The 15588-nt window shown below is 35.3% G+C and overlaps 1 protein-coding gene across 6 annotated transcripts in view; it reads right to left on the reverse strand.

Moving 5' to 3' along the window:
- Positions 1-15588, reverse strand: part of SF3B1 (splicing factor 3b subunit 1) — a 43697-nt gene that overhangs the window by 17144 nt on the left and 10965 nt on the right. For 4 of the 6 annotated variants that reach the window (XR_014079929.1, XR_014079928.1, XM_081581497.1 and 1 more), the window contains 5 exons: positions 8978-9144; positions 7549-7653; positions 7084-7198; positions 5165-5244; positions 4007-4177 (listed from right to left, as the gene is read on the reverse strand). Coding sequence is in view for 4 of the 6 variants with exons in the window: in XM_081581497.1 (XP_081437623.1) it covers positions 4007-4177; positions 5165-5244; positions 7084-7198; positions 7549-7653; positions 8978-9144 (638 nt within the window). In the remaining 2 variants the exon portion in view is untranslated. Of the gene's footprint in view, positions 1-4003; positions 4178-5164; positions 5245-5451; positions 5608-7083; positions 7199-7548; positions 7654-8977; positions 9145-15588 lie in introns of those variants that run through there. The other 2 variants (XM_081581498.1, XM_081581500.1) reach the window with 2 other exon arrangements.

Consider the following 15588-nt stretch of genomic DNA (forward strand, 5'->3'; position numbering starts at 1 on the left):
TTAAAAAAATACATTTGAATCGGTTCTATTGAGATGGATGAAACTGGAGCCCATAATACAGAGTGAAGTAAGCCAGAAAGAAAAACACCAATACAGTATACTAATGCATATATATGGAATTTAAAAGATGGTAATGATAACCCTATATGCGAGACAGAATAAGAGACACAGATGCATAGAACAGTCTTATGGACTCTGAGGGAGAAGGTGAGGGTGGGACGTTCTGAGAGAATAGCATTGAAACATGTATATTATCATATGTGAAACAGAACACCATTCCATGCTCGATGCATGGGACGGATGCTCAGGGCCGGGACAGTGGGATGACCCGGAGGGATGGGATGGGGGGGGGGTCCGGGATGGGGAACACATGTAAACCCATGGCTGATTCATGTCAATGTATGGCAAAAACTACTACAATATTGTAAAGTAATTAGCCCCCAACTAAAATAAATAAATTTATTAAAAAAAAAAAAAAAAGATCTTTAAAAATAAAATAAAATAAATAAATAAATAAAGCACTGAAAAAAGCCCTAGCTTAAAAAAACAACATATTTTGTGTAATAATCTTGTTATGCCACTAATGGCTCTGTAACTTTGAGAAAACATTAAGGTTTCTCTGTTGAGATCTCAAAAACTTTCAGTTCTAATGATATGCACCTCTCAAAACTGGGGCTTAGAAACATAAGCACCAAATTTTCCACTAAGAATATTTTTGTATTTTTGTTCAATTTTATGTGTTTAATTAATTTAAGCATGTTTTGAATCACTTGGGTAATTGTAACTTGATACTGCCACATAATTTCAAATCCTCTCAAGATTAGTGAAAAAAAAAAAAGGAAGTTGACTTAATCCAAGGTTCCATGGTAGTTCAAATAAAGAGAAGTAGTGAGCGATATAGGGCATCAGACAGTGTGACAGCAAAATAACCTGCATAATGCAGACAATATCATATAAAAATGGAAGGTCAATCAGTGGAAACAAAATTTGTATTTAAATAATTCTATAAGTTTTGTAGTATATTTTTACATATTTCTTTTAAAAGTTGGATGCTCCACCCAAGAGTTCTATTTAGCTTTATGTTTGCAAATAAGAACCAGTATTTTTTTTCTTTCAAAAGATTCTATATATTAATCAGGGTTGAGAAATTCTTAATTAGGTGAGTAAAGCATATAAACAGTTGGGACCATTAAGGCGGCTGAGCGCCGAAGAATTGATGCTTTCTAATTGTGGTGCTGGAGAAGACTCTTGCGAGACCCTTGGACTGCAAGATCAAACCAGTTAATCCTAAAGGAAATCAACCCTGAATATTCATTGGAATGACTGATGCTGAAGCTCTAATCCTTTGGTCACCTGATGTGAAGAGCTGACTCACTGGAAAAGACCCTGATGCTGGCTGGGAAAGACTGAGGGGAGGAGAAGGGGGCAACAGATAATGAAACGGTTAGATGACATTACCACCTCAATGGATATGAATCTGCGCAAACTTCAGGAGATAGCCAAGGACAGGGAAGCCTGGCATGCTGAAGTCCATGAAGTCGCAAAGGGTCAGACTCATCTTAGCGACTGAACAACATTGAACAGTAACAAAGCACGTAGACTGCTAAAAAAAATCTTTTTGGCAACTGCTCTTCCTGCTCAATCAGGTAGGAAAAAATTCTTCCTACTGTCCACTGTAATTCCTACAGACATGATTAGAATCGAATTGTGTTAAATGAGAAGCACGAAAGAAAATATGGTCTGAATCTCTGAAGTTTTTATAAAACAGACATCAACTCTTGGGTCTTCTTTTCTGTTAAAGAGATACAAGACAAGTTTCTTTTTCTCAGTTTTAAAAATTTACACTGAATGCCAACCACAGAATTTAACTTAGTCATATTTCTCTGCAGAATCAAGTCCTCTCATGTATCAGCAAGCAAATGGGAAGTCCTCAAGCTCCACCTTAAACTAAATTGTTTGGAAATTATGTATTAGGTTTAGAACTCAGTTCTGAGTTTGGAAAAACACTGCCATGGCCTGACATGCTTTTCCTCATTTGTAAATAAATCTGCAGTAGCCTATGTTACAGTGGACAGTGACTTAGACAAGGGTAGTGGGGACAGAGATCATGTAAAGCGGCTAGATCCTGAATAATATTTTAAAGTGGGGCCAACAAAATTTATTTTGGATAGGCTGCCAGATTAGAGAATAAAAGGAATATATGATGATCCTGACGGGTTTGGTTTGAGCCAATACATACGGGAGCAGGATGGAAAGAGTGAATAGGGAAAATCAATTTTATTTTAGAAATACTGATTTTGAGATGCCTATCAAATACACATCAAGGTAAATGTGTCGGGTCTGAGGAACAGAGAAGTAAGGATGGATCTGTAAATTTGGGAGTTGTCTTACAAAGACAATATGTAAAGACAGGAGCGAGATCCTAGGGAGTTAATTTAGACTGAAAAGAGATCTGAGGATTGAGCATTAGAGTACACTAAGGAAGCTGAGGATGATACAGCAAACAAGACTAAAAAGTAGTAGCCACTAAGGGGAGTATTAGGAAAGTCAAGAAAGACTGAAACCCAGAAGCTAGGGGAAAAAAGGGTATCAAAGAATGTCTACTGATATGCTGAGTAATATGAAAATTGAGACCTGACTTTCCAATTTAGCAATGAGGAAGTCACCTTGACAAAAGACAATTTGTTAGAGGGGGTGCAAGCAAAAGCAGAGTGCCAAGTATAGATAAATGACTCACTCAAAGCATTTTGTAGTAAAAAGAGAAAGAAATGGGATGGTAGCTGGAAAGGGATGTGAGGATCAAGAGATGATTTCTTGCAGTTTTTTGTTTTTTTTAAAAGATGAAGATCAGGAAAATGTGTTTGTTGATGATAATAACCTAGAGTACAGAGAAAAAAACTGATGTTACATGAGAGTCCTTGAGTAACAAGAGATGGGAAATGGTACATAAACAGACGGGTTAAGAGGTATACAGTCAATTTGTACCAACAGTCCATATTATAAGAGATGGAAAAGCAGAGTAGATGAGAACATATACAGGCATACCCGTAGATTTCACAGTGCGAACATTTTAAACTTTTATCTTTTTAATTGTTCCTATTTGGGGTGGGAGAGAAATAGAAAGCAAAGTCACAAACTAAAAAGCAGCAGCTAAGAAGGTACAGGCTTCACAGTACGTAAGGAAGTCATTTGAAGGGAAGGGGAATAGAGCCATTGCTTAATGATCAGAGTCCGTCTGAAGTGATGAAAGTTTCAGAATAAATCATGATAGTTCTCATACAAATAAATCATGGTGGCTCTTGTACAACATTTTAAGAGTAATCAATATCATTAAATTGTACACTTAAAAATGGCTAAAATGGCAAATTGTATATTTTACCACCAAAAAAGTTTCTAGGAAAATAAACTAACAAAGAAAGTGCAGTAGTAGTGTGTATCTGACACCTGTGGTCAGACTTAAAATCACCATCTAGAAAACGAAGACGACTACTAAGTTATACTCAACCTCCATATAATGTGGCGTACCTTCCATATCTGTATTTAATATTTCAAAAGGAACATCCCTTTACTCCAAGTTCTAAACAGAACTGTTTCCCCCAAAAGTCATGCTGAAGCCCTTATCCTTGCTATAACTGTACTTGGAGACTGAACCCTGAGTGAGGTAATTAGGTTAAATGAGGTCACAAGGTTGGACCCTAACCTGACAGGACTGATGTCGTTACAGGCAGAGACACCCGAGCTCCCTCCTCGCTCTTTCCACGTGTGCAAAGGACACATGAGGACACAGCAAGAAGGCAGACATCTGCAAGCCAGGAGGAGAGCTCTTACTAGGCACTAACCCTGTTGGGACCTTGATCTTCAAGCCTCCAGAACTGTGAGAAAATAAATGCCTCTTGTTTAAGCTACCCAGTCTGAGGTTACCTTGTTAAGTCAACAAAAGCAGACCAATATATTCCATGAAAGAAATAAATTAAAAATAGTAACAATAAAAAGTAAAAGAAACTACCTCTGCTTGATCCCAACTCGATAGCTTTTTTGGAGTGGCACCAGGAGTCTGATCGGCTGTTTGATCCCAACGTCGTTTCCGTTTTGAGGGAGGCTGGGATGCTGCTGCTCCATTGACGACTTTTAGTTCTCCAGCCTTAGCTTTTTCTGCTAGCTGTTGCCTAATTTCTCTCTGAAAAATACACAAACAGTGAGCGTCTTTAAAACACTTTCAATATATTTTCATACCATTAGTAGTTATTTCTACATAACACCATTTTATTCTTCACTCATTCTCCTTTCTATGTTACTGGTATTTCCACTCCTTATTTTCCCTCTCTTTCCTGTATTTTCAAGCTTTATACACTGTCTTTCTACATAATAGATGAGCAAATACGGAATTACATAGAGAGCACTGCTTTATATATAGTTAATGAAATAAAATCTTCAGTCAATGGCAGCAAACCAAAATGTTTCCACTGAAAAATACTTCAAGTAAAACTCATAAAAATAGCAATTAAGACTATGTAATAAGTTGGGAAGGTGATAAATTTTCAAAATTTTGTTGTAATTGTTAACTATGTAAGTATTATATATAATATAGTCACAACAAATATACATTTAATTTACTCTGTAATTTTAAAGTGGAGTTCTATAACCCCAAAATCTATTATATATTCATAACAAAGTTATGAAGACTAAGTATTAAAACAGAGCAGTCTCTGCAGGCCAGCAGGAACTCATCAGAATATTCAAACTGAATTTCCACAAATATTCAAACTGAATTTTGTGGAAGAATAAGAGGCTTTTCAAAAAATGATTTCACAATTTGACTTTTCCCTTACACAGTGACTTCAGGGACACACCATTAATAGCCCCCACAAATACGTCCACTATGAAATATATATGTATACACATATACATATAATATGTATACATGTGTGTACATATATGGCCAAGGGGCCAGGCACTAGAAAAGGACAGTACAGAGATGTGAAAAGCTCAATTTGGGAGGTGGTAGAATTCTGGATAAGGTTCTTTCTCAACTTAATTTTTATTAAGTAATAATAAAGTAAGCAGTATTTGTGCAGCAAATAAAAAAGGAAATATAAAAGTCTCTCAATCTCAACTTCCTTTACATTCTTTCAACACCATGAAAATAAAAAGCAGGTTTACAGACCTCTTCTTTAGTTAAATGCTGTTCTCGCATTACATCCATGTAAGTCCTAGCATTCATTTTAGGATCAGGGGTCTTCCCTCCTGCAGAAAAGAACAGCAACAGGACAAGAGTACAATAAATAAAAGATAATTAGGTTCAACTGATTTATCTGCCCTGCTCTAATATTACATTATTCCATAATCATTTAATTTATTTTTTGATGAAAAACTTTAATAATTATACATCTTACTTTTTATTGAGTTTGCTGATCAATTTAACCTGTTTGAACACAAACATAGCTACAGCAGTTTAAAACAAAGATTTTAATGCATATAAAAACAAAATGACAGCACAGTTTAGTGTCTTCAGAAGTGATGGGTTCCTGGGTTGCTAATCCGGAATACGTACACTTTCGTGCCTTTGTCTCCATCAGCAGTTCTGACTTCAAGCAGCAGAATAGAAGCCTAGAAAATTATCTCTTTACCATTAGTAACACTTTGGAAAGATATTTATATTCAAAACATTACCTGTTGCAAGCTGTTAAAATCCTGACTACAAGTAACTATGACTAGATAAGTTCTTCATATAATGTTCTAAAACAGTTATAGTTTAGAAAATCTGACTTTTAAAAATATACCTCTAATCTTATTCTGATGCCATGTTACTAAAAAGGGCTTCATGGGCTTTTCATGTTTTGTTGACCCAGAAACATATTTTTATCTTCTTAGAAAGTATAAATAACAACTGGAAACATATTACTTGAAATATATTACATCTACCAGTTATTATGATGCATATAGAAAAAAAGTGGTGTACAAAGAGATGTGTTAGTCTCTTGGTTAAAGTTTCAGTATTTGCTTTTCAAACTTCGAAATATCTTAAAGAAGCCCAAATAATACAATACAAGATTCACAGAGGCACACGATGTTTTAGAAATGTGATAATTAGCTATACAAATAGTATAGCATCATAATTTAGGAAAATATAATAAAATTCTAAGACATTTCCTATGCTGAAGATCATGCCCAATTGATAGTGTCATTCTTTCTGACACTAGCTCTGATAAGACTTCCTTTGGAATACTTTTTCACCATAATCTAGAGAGGATGTGTTGAACTGCACCCTTAAGAATGCAGACAGGACTGGCATATAGCAGTACTGCTGTAGGAAAGAAATTAAGGACAGTTAGTATGGGCCTGTGAATTCTGACATACATGTTTAAATCAATTACAATTATGCAAGTAAAAAAAGAATATCCCTACTAATTCATGCAGGCTGAAAGTCTAATTTGTAAACCTGCAGCAGAATCTAATTTTAAGAAACAGGCACCTAATTTTGATTTTGAAACTCACTCACCTGAGGAAAGCATCCATCAGGCTCACTATGCCCCTTGTGCTGACCTGCACACTAAAATCAGCAAAACAGACTCCAACTATTAAAAATATCAAAGTCTTTGTATACATACTTCTGTTTTAACTTTAAGTTTGCTTAGAGCAAAGTAGGTGCATTTATTAAACTATATTTAGAGCAATATGGGGGAGCTCTAATGTGGAAACAGTTTCTCAAAAGTAACAATCCTAAAGATCTAGATTTGGGATGAAAACTTTCAATAATTTGAAAGTATATTGAGCAGAAACACACATTTGTTCAAAGTAAAGAAAGCGTACCCAAACAAAAGTAAAAGAAAAACCTTTAACCCTTTGCGTTTCTATGGCATTGGCTCATTAGTTTCTTGTCCTTCTACCTGGAAAGAAAACTGGCATTATAAAGATGAAGAATATGGCATCTGTGACTTCAACCAAATCTACACAAATCTATAGTAAGGGGGATTTTAAAAAAGAAAAGCAAATCCATAAGCATGCCAAAAAAAATCAAAGGGCTAAAGACAACTTAACACAAATAAATTTCTGAATACTTATAGAAAAGTGGGAAAGAATTACCATCTGCAAAAGGATCAAGACGCTCAGGGGAAATTATCATGGTCCGCCTGTGCTTTTTGTATTCATCTTCTCGATCTGCAATCTTCGGAGGTCGGTGCTCAGCAAATGGATCATACTGCAAAGAGGTATGTCTCACTTAATATTCACTTATTAAATAACCAAAGAGAAAATCACAAACAAAAGTCAGAACGTTATAAACGTAAAAATGTTTAATAAATGCCTAATATTCTGTATCATTACTCACATAAATGCTATTGTGAGAAAGTAAGTCTTATGAGAAATTTCCATAGTTCAATCCCCTTCATGAAATGATCACCTTTATAACATAACTATTTCTAATTTTCTCAAATCAACTCTCCTCAAAACATTAATTTGACTCCTAAAATAAATGAGTTTCCCCGGGAGCTGAGACATTCAGTTTTCTGTAACCAAATAAACTCTGGTTTAATTTTTTTTTTAAGTTACCTGTTCTGTTGACTGTGGTATATCGTTAAGCAATGCCACAGGGGCATGATATCCTGGCTTCTTCTGACCGAGCAAACTTGTAGATGATGAGTAGTCATCGTCATCCTGCAATGGAATGCCCCCAAAAAACCACCAACAGAAAGGTCAGAACTTAAAAAACTAGAAAGACACAAAGATTCAATATGAAATCAAAATATAGTATGATAAAACTTGTTAACACTTGGGTTTTCTGTTCAACTCAAAAAACTACTAAAAAAATTAAATTTCGTTTTCTATACTCTTAATAAGATTAAATAAGGACTGCTTTCTGTGGAAGTCAATTAAAATAAAGTTATATATGGACTAGAAAAACATGAGCATTTCATTTTTCTCAGTGGGCATGATTAAATTTATTTTTCAGATTTGGAAACTACAGACAGCTTCTTTAGAATTCTCCAGTTTCCTGGTCTCTTTTTTAAAAAACATGGTTTAACCACAGAAAAAAGTAAAATGTAATTAATTTTAAATATATTTCCCTAATAGTATTACTATGTTTAGACAGAATAATGTTACATTATTATTTCACTAATGTAAGAAGTGCCACAACAGGCAGATCTCAAGAAGATCTTAACAAGTCATTTATTTTATTTAAAACTGAAAAAACAATTTCCCGCTCAGCTTTTGGAACACAGATCCATTACTGTCTCTTACCATTAAGGTATGATATGCAAAGAGGCCTGACTGGCTTCTACAAATTTTGCTTTGGCACTTGTACATTTTTCTTTAAAAAGACTGCTAACTATAAAATAAAATATGGCTTGAATTTCATAAAAACAACAAGTTTCACCATCTATATACACAGGTTACTGAATCACACAAAAATGATAAGCTATTTCACCAATTTGGATGTTTGGGATGGTCTGACAATATATAAGCTCTATGGAATATATGAAAACACTTTAAGAGATGTGTTTCAAAATGAGAGGTAGTCATCCTTCAGAGTAACTAAAACAGGCTCAAAAAAGCCCATTAATGTCAGTACCAAGGAACAATTCATTCATATTAAGATGCCGGGGTGGGGGTGAGGGGAAACAGTACCAAGCAAAAATCAGAGGTCACAAGCCATTTACAATGAAATCACTTCTTACAGGGTTCCTCCAGATATAGCTCACTAGGTAAGAATAACTCAGTAGGTTACTTTTATAATGGTTAATGATTTCCAGGTGCTTTGTTGAATAAACTAGTTTTAAAATAAGAGTCAGAACTGAGCACTTCCAGAAGTCTTAGAAGAGAAAGACACCTTCAATAGTTTTATCCTCCCAAAGAAAAGACTTCTCAATCTCCAAAATGTCTTGAGATTAAACCAGATGACTCAAACAACAGATTCCTTTATATTTTTTGCTCTCCAACAAAAAAATTGCTTAGACTCTTTGTATACTGTGAAACTTACATCTTCAAGTTCAGTTGCAGCAATTGATGTCACGTATCCAGCAAACCTGCTGTCACTTCCACCATAAATTTCCTGGTCATAATAACCCGTAGAATCAAGGCCCACTCCTTGAGCTTCATCAAGAGCTGCCTTCTTGCCTTGAATTTCTCGGATCTGTGCTTCAATATCTGTAAGAAAATTAATACAGATTTTCTTAATCTCATTTTCCAAACAGCACTCAACATAATACATTTCTCTACTGGGCATTATCAAAATAACCATAAAAAGTATTGATTTTTAATAAATTTAAAATATCTCCACCTCAATAGAAGGTACTTATGCACTCAGAAGAAATCCCATTTCATCAACTACAAGTTACTCTTACCTTAAAAACAGCTTGCCAAAGTTCATCAAACTACCATTAAATTCTAACCTTTCCCAACTGAAAAAAATCCTAGTGATGTTGATTAGGGAGCAAGAACAACACTTAAGATTATTTAAACACTACCAGAGATAAAAACAGTACTGTAGAGAGTGGATCTCAAACCCAAAAGTGCAACAAATCGTCTATGGGATCTGATTTTGTTAGAATCAGAAGGCCTAGATCAGACCCAAGTTTCTGCATTCCTAACAAGTTTGGAGGTAAAACCCTAAACATCCTCAATAGTAAAATAATAAAGGATAAAATCTAAATTCTTAAGCATGTAATACAGAGCCCTACAGTTTGGCTGCAACCACCATCACATTAGATTTATGATTCAGAGTCCGAGCTTTAGAATAAAAATGTATGCCTTAAAGGCTCTTTACCTACTAATTAATACATTGATCTATGTGTCTTAGTTTCCTACAACAGAAAGTTTCATTTTAAGGATTAAGTGACATAATGAGAATGAAACACTTAAGCATTCAATGAGTCCCCCAAACACTGTGTCTATCCATAGGTCTGGCATTCAGAAGACGCACATGTGGTGAATGAAGTATCAACTCTTAACTGCTTTGCTAATTTTTAACTCTTCATCATCTTATAATCTAATTTCCTATCTCAATCAATTATCTAAACCATGATAATTTTCCAATCATCCTAGTAACATCCTTCACATCCTAGTAACATTCTAGTAACATGTTCTCTTGTTTCCTGACCCTACCAAGAACCACACACTGCATATAGTCAGTCTCCTCAGTCTCCTTTAAATACAGACTAGTCTTCCAACCTTTTCTGAAAGTCTTTCCTGATACCAGGTAACTTTAAATTACAAACTAATGTTTCATTTTAATAATCTGAATAATATATAGGTGTGTAAAGAAAAAAAGCATTTCCACTGCCAGTGATCTGTGGCCTAACAAATAGGCATTTCTTGCTAGCTCATTACCTTCAACTGAACTAGTCCTTTGATACTAGGCACTTTTGAAACACCCATTTATTAGTTTGCAAGCATCAAAAGGAAAAAATTCAAGTGGTACAAATAAATGTCTGACCCCCACCCCCAGCGAAGGGAGAAAACCCTCTCTAAGTCTTCAAGATGTGTGTGGTTTAAAGTAGAAAATGTAATAACATTATCTAGTCCAAGGCACAGTGTGCGGGAGCAAGTCTCAGAAACTCAAAATAACGCAATAGAGTTAATACTGAAATTAGCAGCCCCAGTTTGTACACGAATCTCAAAATTTTTATAGTGTATCAGAGCACTACCATCACCACTCATTTTTCCTGCATTTCTCCCCTCAAAACTGTTACAGCACCCCAGGCAGGCAAGGGCCTCCATCACAATTAACCACAAACAGAAATGTCGTCATCTGAGTTGACTGATTCATTTTACTATTCTCTCTACTGTTGTTTATATATTTATATATATATTTAAGCTTTAACCCATATTAGCTCCCCACCCCTCCACCCCCAGGAACACTTTTTCTCCTGGTATAATACAAAGAAATCTCTCAGGGATTAGTAAGATTGGCTCAAGGGTGAGTGGAGATCTATTCTCATTTTCTCCTTTTTGAACATTCCCGTTTCAGAAACTTTTACGGCTTAAAAAAATAAAAGACAACAACCACTAGGTGCATATATCACTTTTGAAAGTAAATAGATTTTTTTTTTAAAAGAACCACAAATGCTACTGTCATCAGGACTCAGGCAGGAAACACAAATGGGTTAATCACGCCAGCCAAATAGTTGGCAATCTCCTCTCCACAGCATCAGTGTAGTCTACTAACTAACCACTTGCATCAAAATCACCTGAGGAATTTGTTACAAGAACAGACTCCTAGGCCTCAAATACACTAAATCAGAACCTCCAGCATATGAACCCAGGCTTCCACATTATCAGGAAACTCATACCTAGCCCAACATCTCTCCATTTGCAGCCCCATCCCAGTCTCACCAAAATCACCAATTTTATATTTTCTTCTAGGTGATATAGAAATAAAAAATCAGAAAGGGGCACTGTTTCATAAAAACTGCGTCACACTATATCTATCATTGTGCAGCGTGCTCAGTCCCCAACTTGCATCACAGCTTTATTTCCCATTGTAAGGTTTCACCAACGACTATCCCTTTATTTGGATAATATATTTATTCAGAAGCTGTCATCTACTGAATTTTATCTACTGATTTTATGTCTTTACTGATTAGCAACAGTTTTCTTACAAAGTACACATACATTCAACTGGCATTTGCAAAACCTATTACACATTGGGACTGGATACAGAGTAAATCAAAATATAGCAACAAAATTACCTACCTCAAGGTGTTCTGGAGCTAGGCAGCTGTTTATACTTAATTCTGAGGGGGATTCATTTCTAAACTTCTACAGATTACATACAGTTCAATCACTTACTGCTTCTGCATCTTTACCTATATGGATAGTGGGGTTTGTTCACATTGTGAACTGTAGCATACTTACACAAATCATGTTATCCACAAAATTACAACAGATCTCACAAAACCCAGCAGTTATCCATGTGACAGAATAATTAAAAACTAGAAAACTCAGTAATTACTTTTTAATAAAATTTGTGCCAAAATACCAAGCATAAAACAATCAAATGTTTATGAACAAATGTCTTCATAAAATAAGGTGACTTTGTTTCCAAAATAAAATCTGTGGAACAATTATAGCAAAATATTAAGAACTGGTAAAGCTGGGCAATGGGTTACACTGTGTTCAGTACATTTTTTTCCTACACTTTCCTATATTACATTTCATAAAAGAAATGTGATCTGTAGAAATCTCTGAAAGGAATTTTTCAAAGTGTTCTCTCCAGCAAAGGTTTATAAAATTCCACAGCTTTCAAATTTTACAAACATTCTACATCTCTGGAAAAGACAAAAAGGTTGTCTTTAACTCTTTATTTTCAAAGTTACCTAACACTACATTACAGCTACTGGTACACAAGTATTCCTGTACTTTCTTAAATATGAACTGACTACAAATAAGCAAAGATAATTTCAGACAGCAAATGATTAACGCATAAGACTTGTTAGCAAGTATGAAAAAACTGAGGTGGAACATACCCAAAAGAATAACGAGGTCTAAAATATTAAAAAAAGGACGTGAGGAGGCAAAGAAGGAAGTGTTTACGCTAATCTAGCTCTAGTTCAATTATGACCAACATGAACAAATCCTCTATTACACCTAATCCCTTTCCAATTTAGAATCTCTATAATTCAAGACATTCAGATGTGAAAATAAAGAAAAATGGATACTGTTTGCTAGAGACTGGACAAAAGACTTGGACCTCCTAATGGTCACATATGTGACTGCCAAGAGCTCGCACTCTTAATCCACCGAAACGTGTAAGTATTCCAGTCTTCATGTTGTGTGTATCAATAGTGTATGCCTTTTTACTACCAAGCTGTATTCCACCGTACCAGAGTGTTTAACCATTCTCTATTTGAGTGGCATTCAAGTTGTTTGCAGCTTGCAGAGATACAAACAAAGCTGCTGTAAACATCAGTGTACAGGTTTTTGTGTGAACACAGATTTTAATACCCCCAGAGTAAATACCCATGAGTAGGATTGCTGGGTCTTACAGCAAATACATGTTTCATTTTATCAGAAACTTTTGGAGCCCTTTTGGTGGGTTTACTTAAGCAAGTTTAAGAACAGAGGACAAATGAATTATTCCATATAACAGAAGAATTTTGACCAATACAATACAGGAGAGAAATTAAGGGAACAAGTGAAATGAAGAAAAGCTGGGATATGTGAAATTATAAAATCCCAGTTTTATGGCATTAAAGGGTAACAGGAGGTATAAACATCTAATATGGATTTCTAAATTATCTGCATAAATGCCTCACTTCTGTTCTCTACTTAACCCTACCCCCGTCTTCAGTAAAATCTATGAAGGGGGAAGGAGGCTTCTATGATAGCAGTCTTGGTTATTACTGCTGAAAGTTTAAAAAAAATAAAAGCAGAATCAACTACACTCCAACAAAAATTTTTAAGAAAAAAGAAGCAGGAATTCCCTATCTTGATGGTAGATTTGGAATCCTAAAATTAAAATGATGCATGGTTCTTCAAATCCCCAGAGCTGGCATATTCTGGAAGTGGTTAAAAAAACAAACAACAAAGACTTAGAGAAAAAAAAAAAGTACTAGTTAAGTATTAGACTTGTATTTACCAAAGAGCCTGCAAGAGCCTCACTAAAGGATGATTCTACAGGATAACCTGTCAAAAACAGGGTTTCTCTTAAGTTGGTATTTCCGTTTTAAGGTATGTCTATCAGTAGGAGTCAAAAAAAATTTTTTTTCCAGTAGCAATAAAGCTTATTAGAAAATTGTGAGAGTATATTCATTGCCATTATGGTGCTAGTGGTAAAGAACTCGCTTGCCAAGGCAGCAGACACAAGGGTTCGATCAGGGTTTGATTCCTGGGTCAGGAAGATCCCCTGGAAAAGGGCATGGCAACCCACTCCAGTATTCTTGCCTGGAGAATCCCATGGACAGAGGAGCCTAGTGGGCTCCAGTCTACAGGGTCAAAAAGAGTCCCACGAGACTGCAGTGACCTCGCAAAGTTAGAGTGGAAGGGGCACTTGAATTTCCAAGTCCTTTGTTAGACTTCCTTGCCTTGGCTAGTCTAACCAAAACCTGGAGTATTATTTCAGAACTGTACTCTTTCCAAAAGCCATTAATTTTCTTGGAGCTTCCCTTGCTTGTGGGCCTCCTGACACCTTGACTGTAGCAGCAGTGATAGGAGTGTCTAACAGGGAGTTGTGTTTTTATTGCCATTTTTTCCTTTCCCTACAGACTGTGGGAAACCCTACAGGACAAAGGTACTGCAACCAATTAATTGCAAGGAAAAATAAAAACACATGAAGGAGGAACATATAGATTTAAGATTACAATATGTGAACTTTATTTGGAACTTAATGTTTATTTTATAAGGCAATCAGCAAAATCAAACACTGATGGATATTTTATTAATTTTAGGTTCAATAACAGATTTTTTTTTTTTTTTGGCTGTGCCATGCAGCATGCAGGATCTCTGTTCCTCAACCAAGGATTGAACCTAGGCCACCACAGTGGAAGCACTGAATTCTAACCATTAGACCACCAGGGAACTCCCAATAATGGTCCCCCCCCCAATTAATAATGGTATTTTTTAAAGTCCTTATATTTTAGAGATACACACTGAAAAATGTATGGCTATATGCAAAATACATACCCAATGGGAATTTGCTACATGACTAGGAAATTCAGGGCTGGGTAACAACTTAGAGTGGTGGGCTGGCGAGGGAGGTGAGAGGGATGTTCACGTGGGAGGGGACAGCGGTAAACCTATGGCTGACTCTTGTTGATGTTTGGTAGAAACCAATGCAATACTGTAAAGCAATTATCCTTCAATTAAAAATAAATAAAATTTAAGAAGAACTTAGGGTTTACATATTTTATGTATATTTGCCATAGTAAGATTGAGAAAGAGGTCTAATAATCAGAAAATAAATTTATCCATTTATCCAAAAAAAATATGTATAAAATTATGTATCTGGGATTTGCTTTGAAATAACAAGAAAGGTGAAAAAGATCAGTGAAGAGATTAAGCAAAGGTGGCTCTGCCTTTACAACTGTTCAAGCCACATGATTAGATGATAAGCACAATATGGGGGTTTATTTCACTATTGCATTTTTGTATGTTTTCAGTTTTCAATAAAAAGTTAAAATGTTTTAAAAGCAATTTAAAGTTTCTCCTTTTTTTCTCATTCTTGGTTCTCATTTCTTCTGACCCTTTGAAAACACAGCCTCTGGCCCCATGCAACAGAAAATAAAAGCTCTCTCTTCTCTGAAATGGAATCCTCTGGTGTACATAAACAGAATTTTTTTTTTTAATAAATTTATTTATTTTAGTTGGGGGCTAATTACTTTACAATATTGTAATAGTTTTTGCCATACATTGACATGAATTAGCCATGAGTTTACATGTGTTCCCCTTCCTGGATTTTTTTAAGTTCTCTGATGTACTATCTTAACCCTTAAAAGTTTCAATTCTTGTCATTTTTTTTTCTTTTCCAGTTTTACTGATCTTGCAAGTGATGGTAACGTGAAATCTTCTAAATGTTAAGATATATGTATTTTAAAAACTAACTATGCTCCAGTGATCTACAAAAATGTCATCATTCAACTGAAACACTCTTCT

Source organism: Giraffa tippelskirchi, chromosome 3 (assembly GCF_054371585.1).
Source record: "Giraffa tippelskirchi isolate mGirTip1 chromosome 3, T2T-mGirTip1v1.2.pri, whole genome shotgun sequence".
In the NCBI taxonomy this organism is placed as follows: domain Eukaryota; kingdom Metazoa; phylum Chordata; class Mammalia; order Artiodactyla; family Giraffidae; genus Giraffa; species Giraffa tippelskirchi.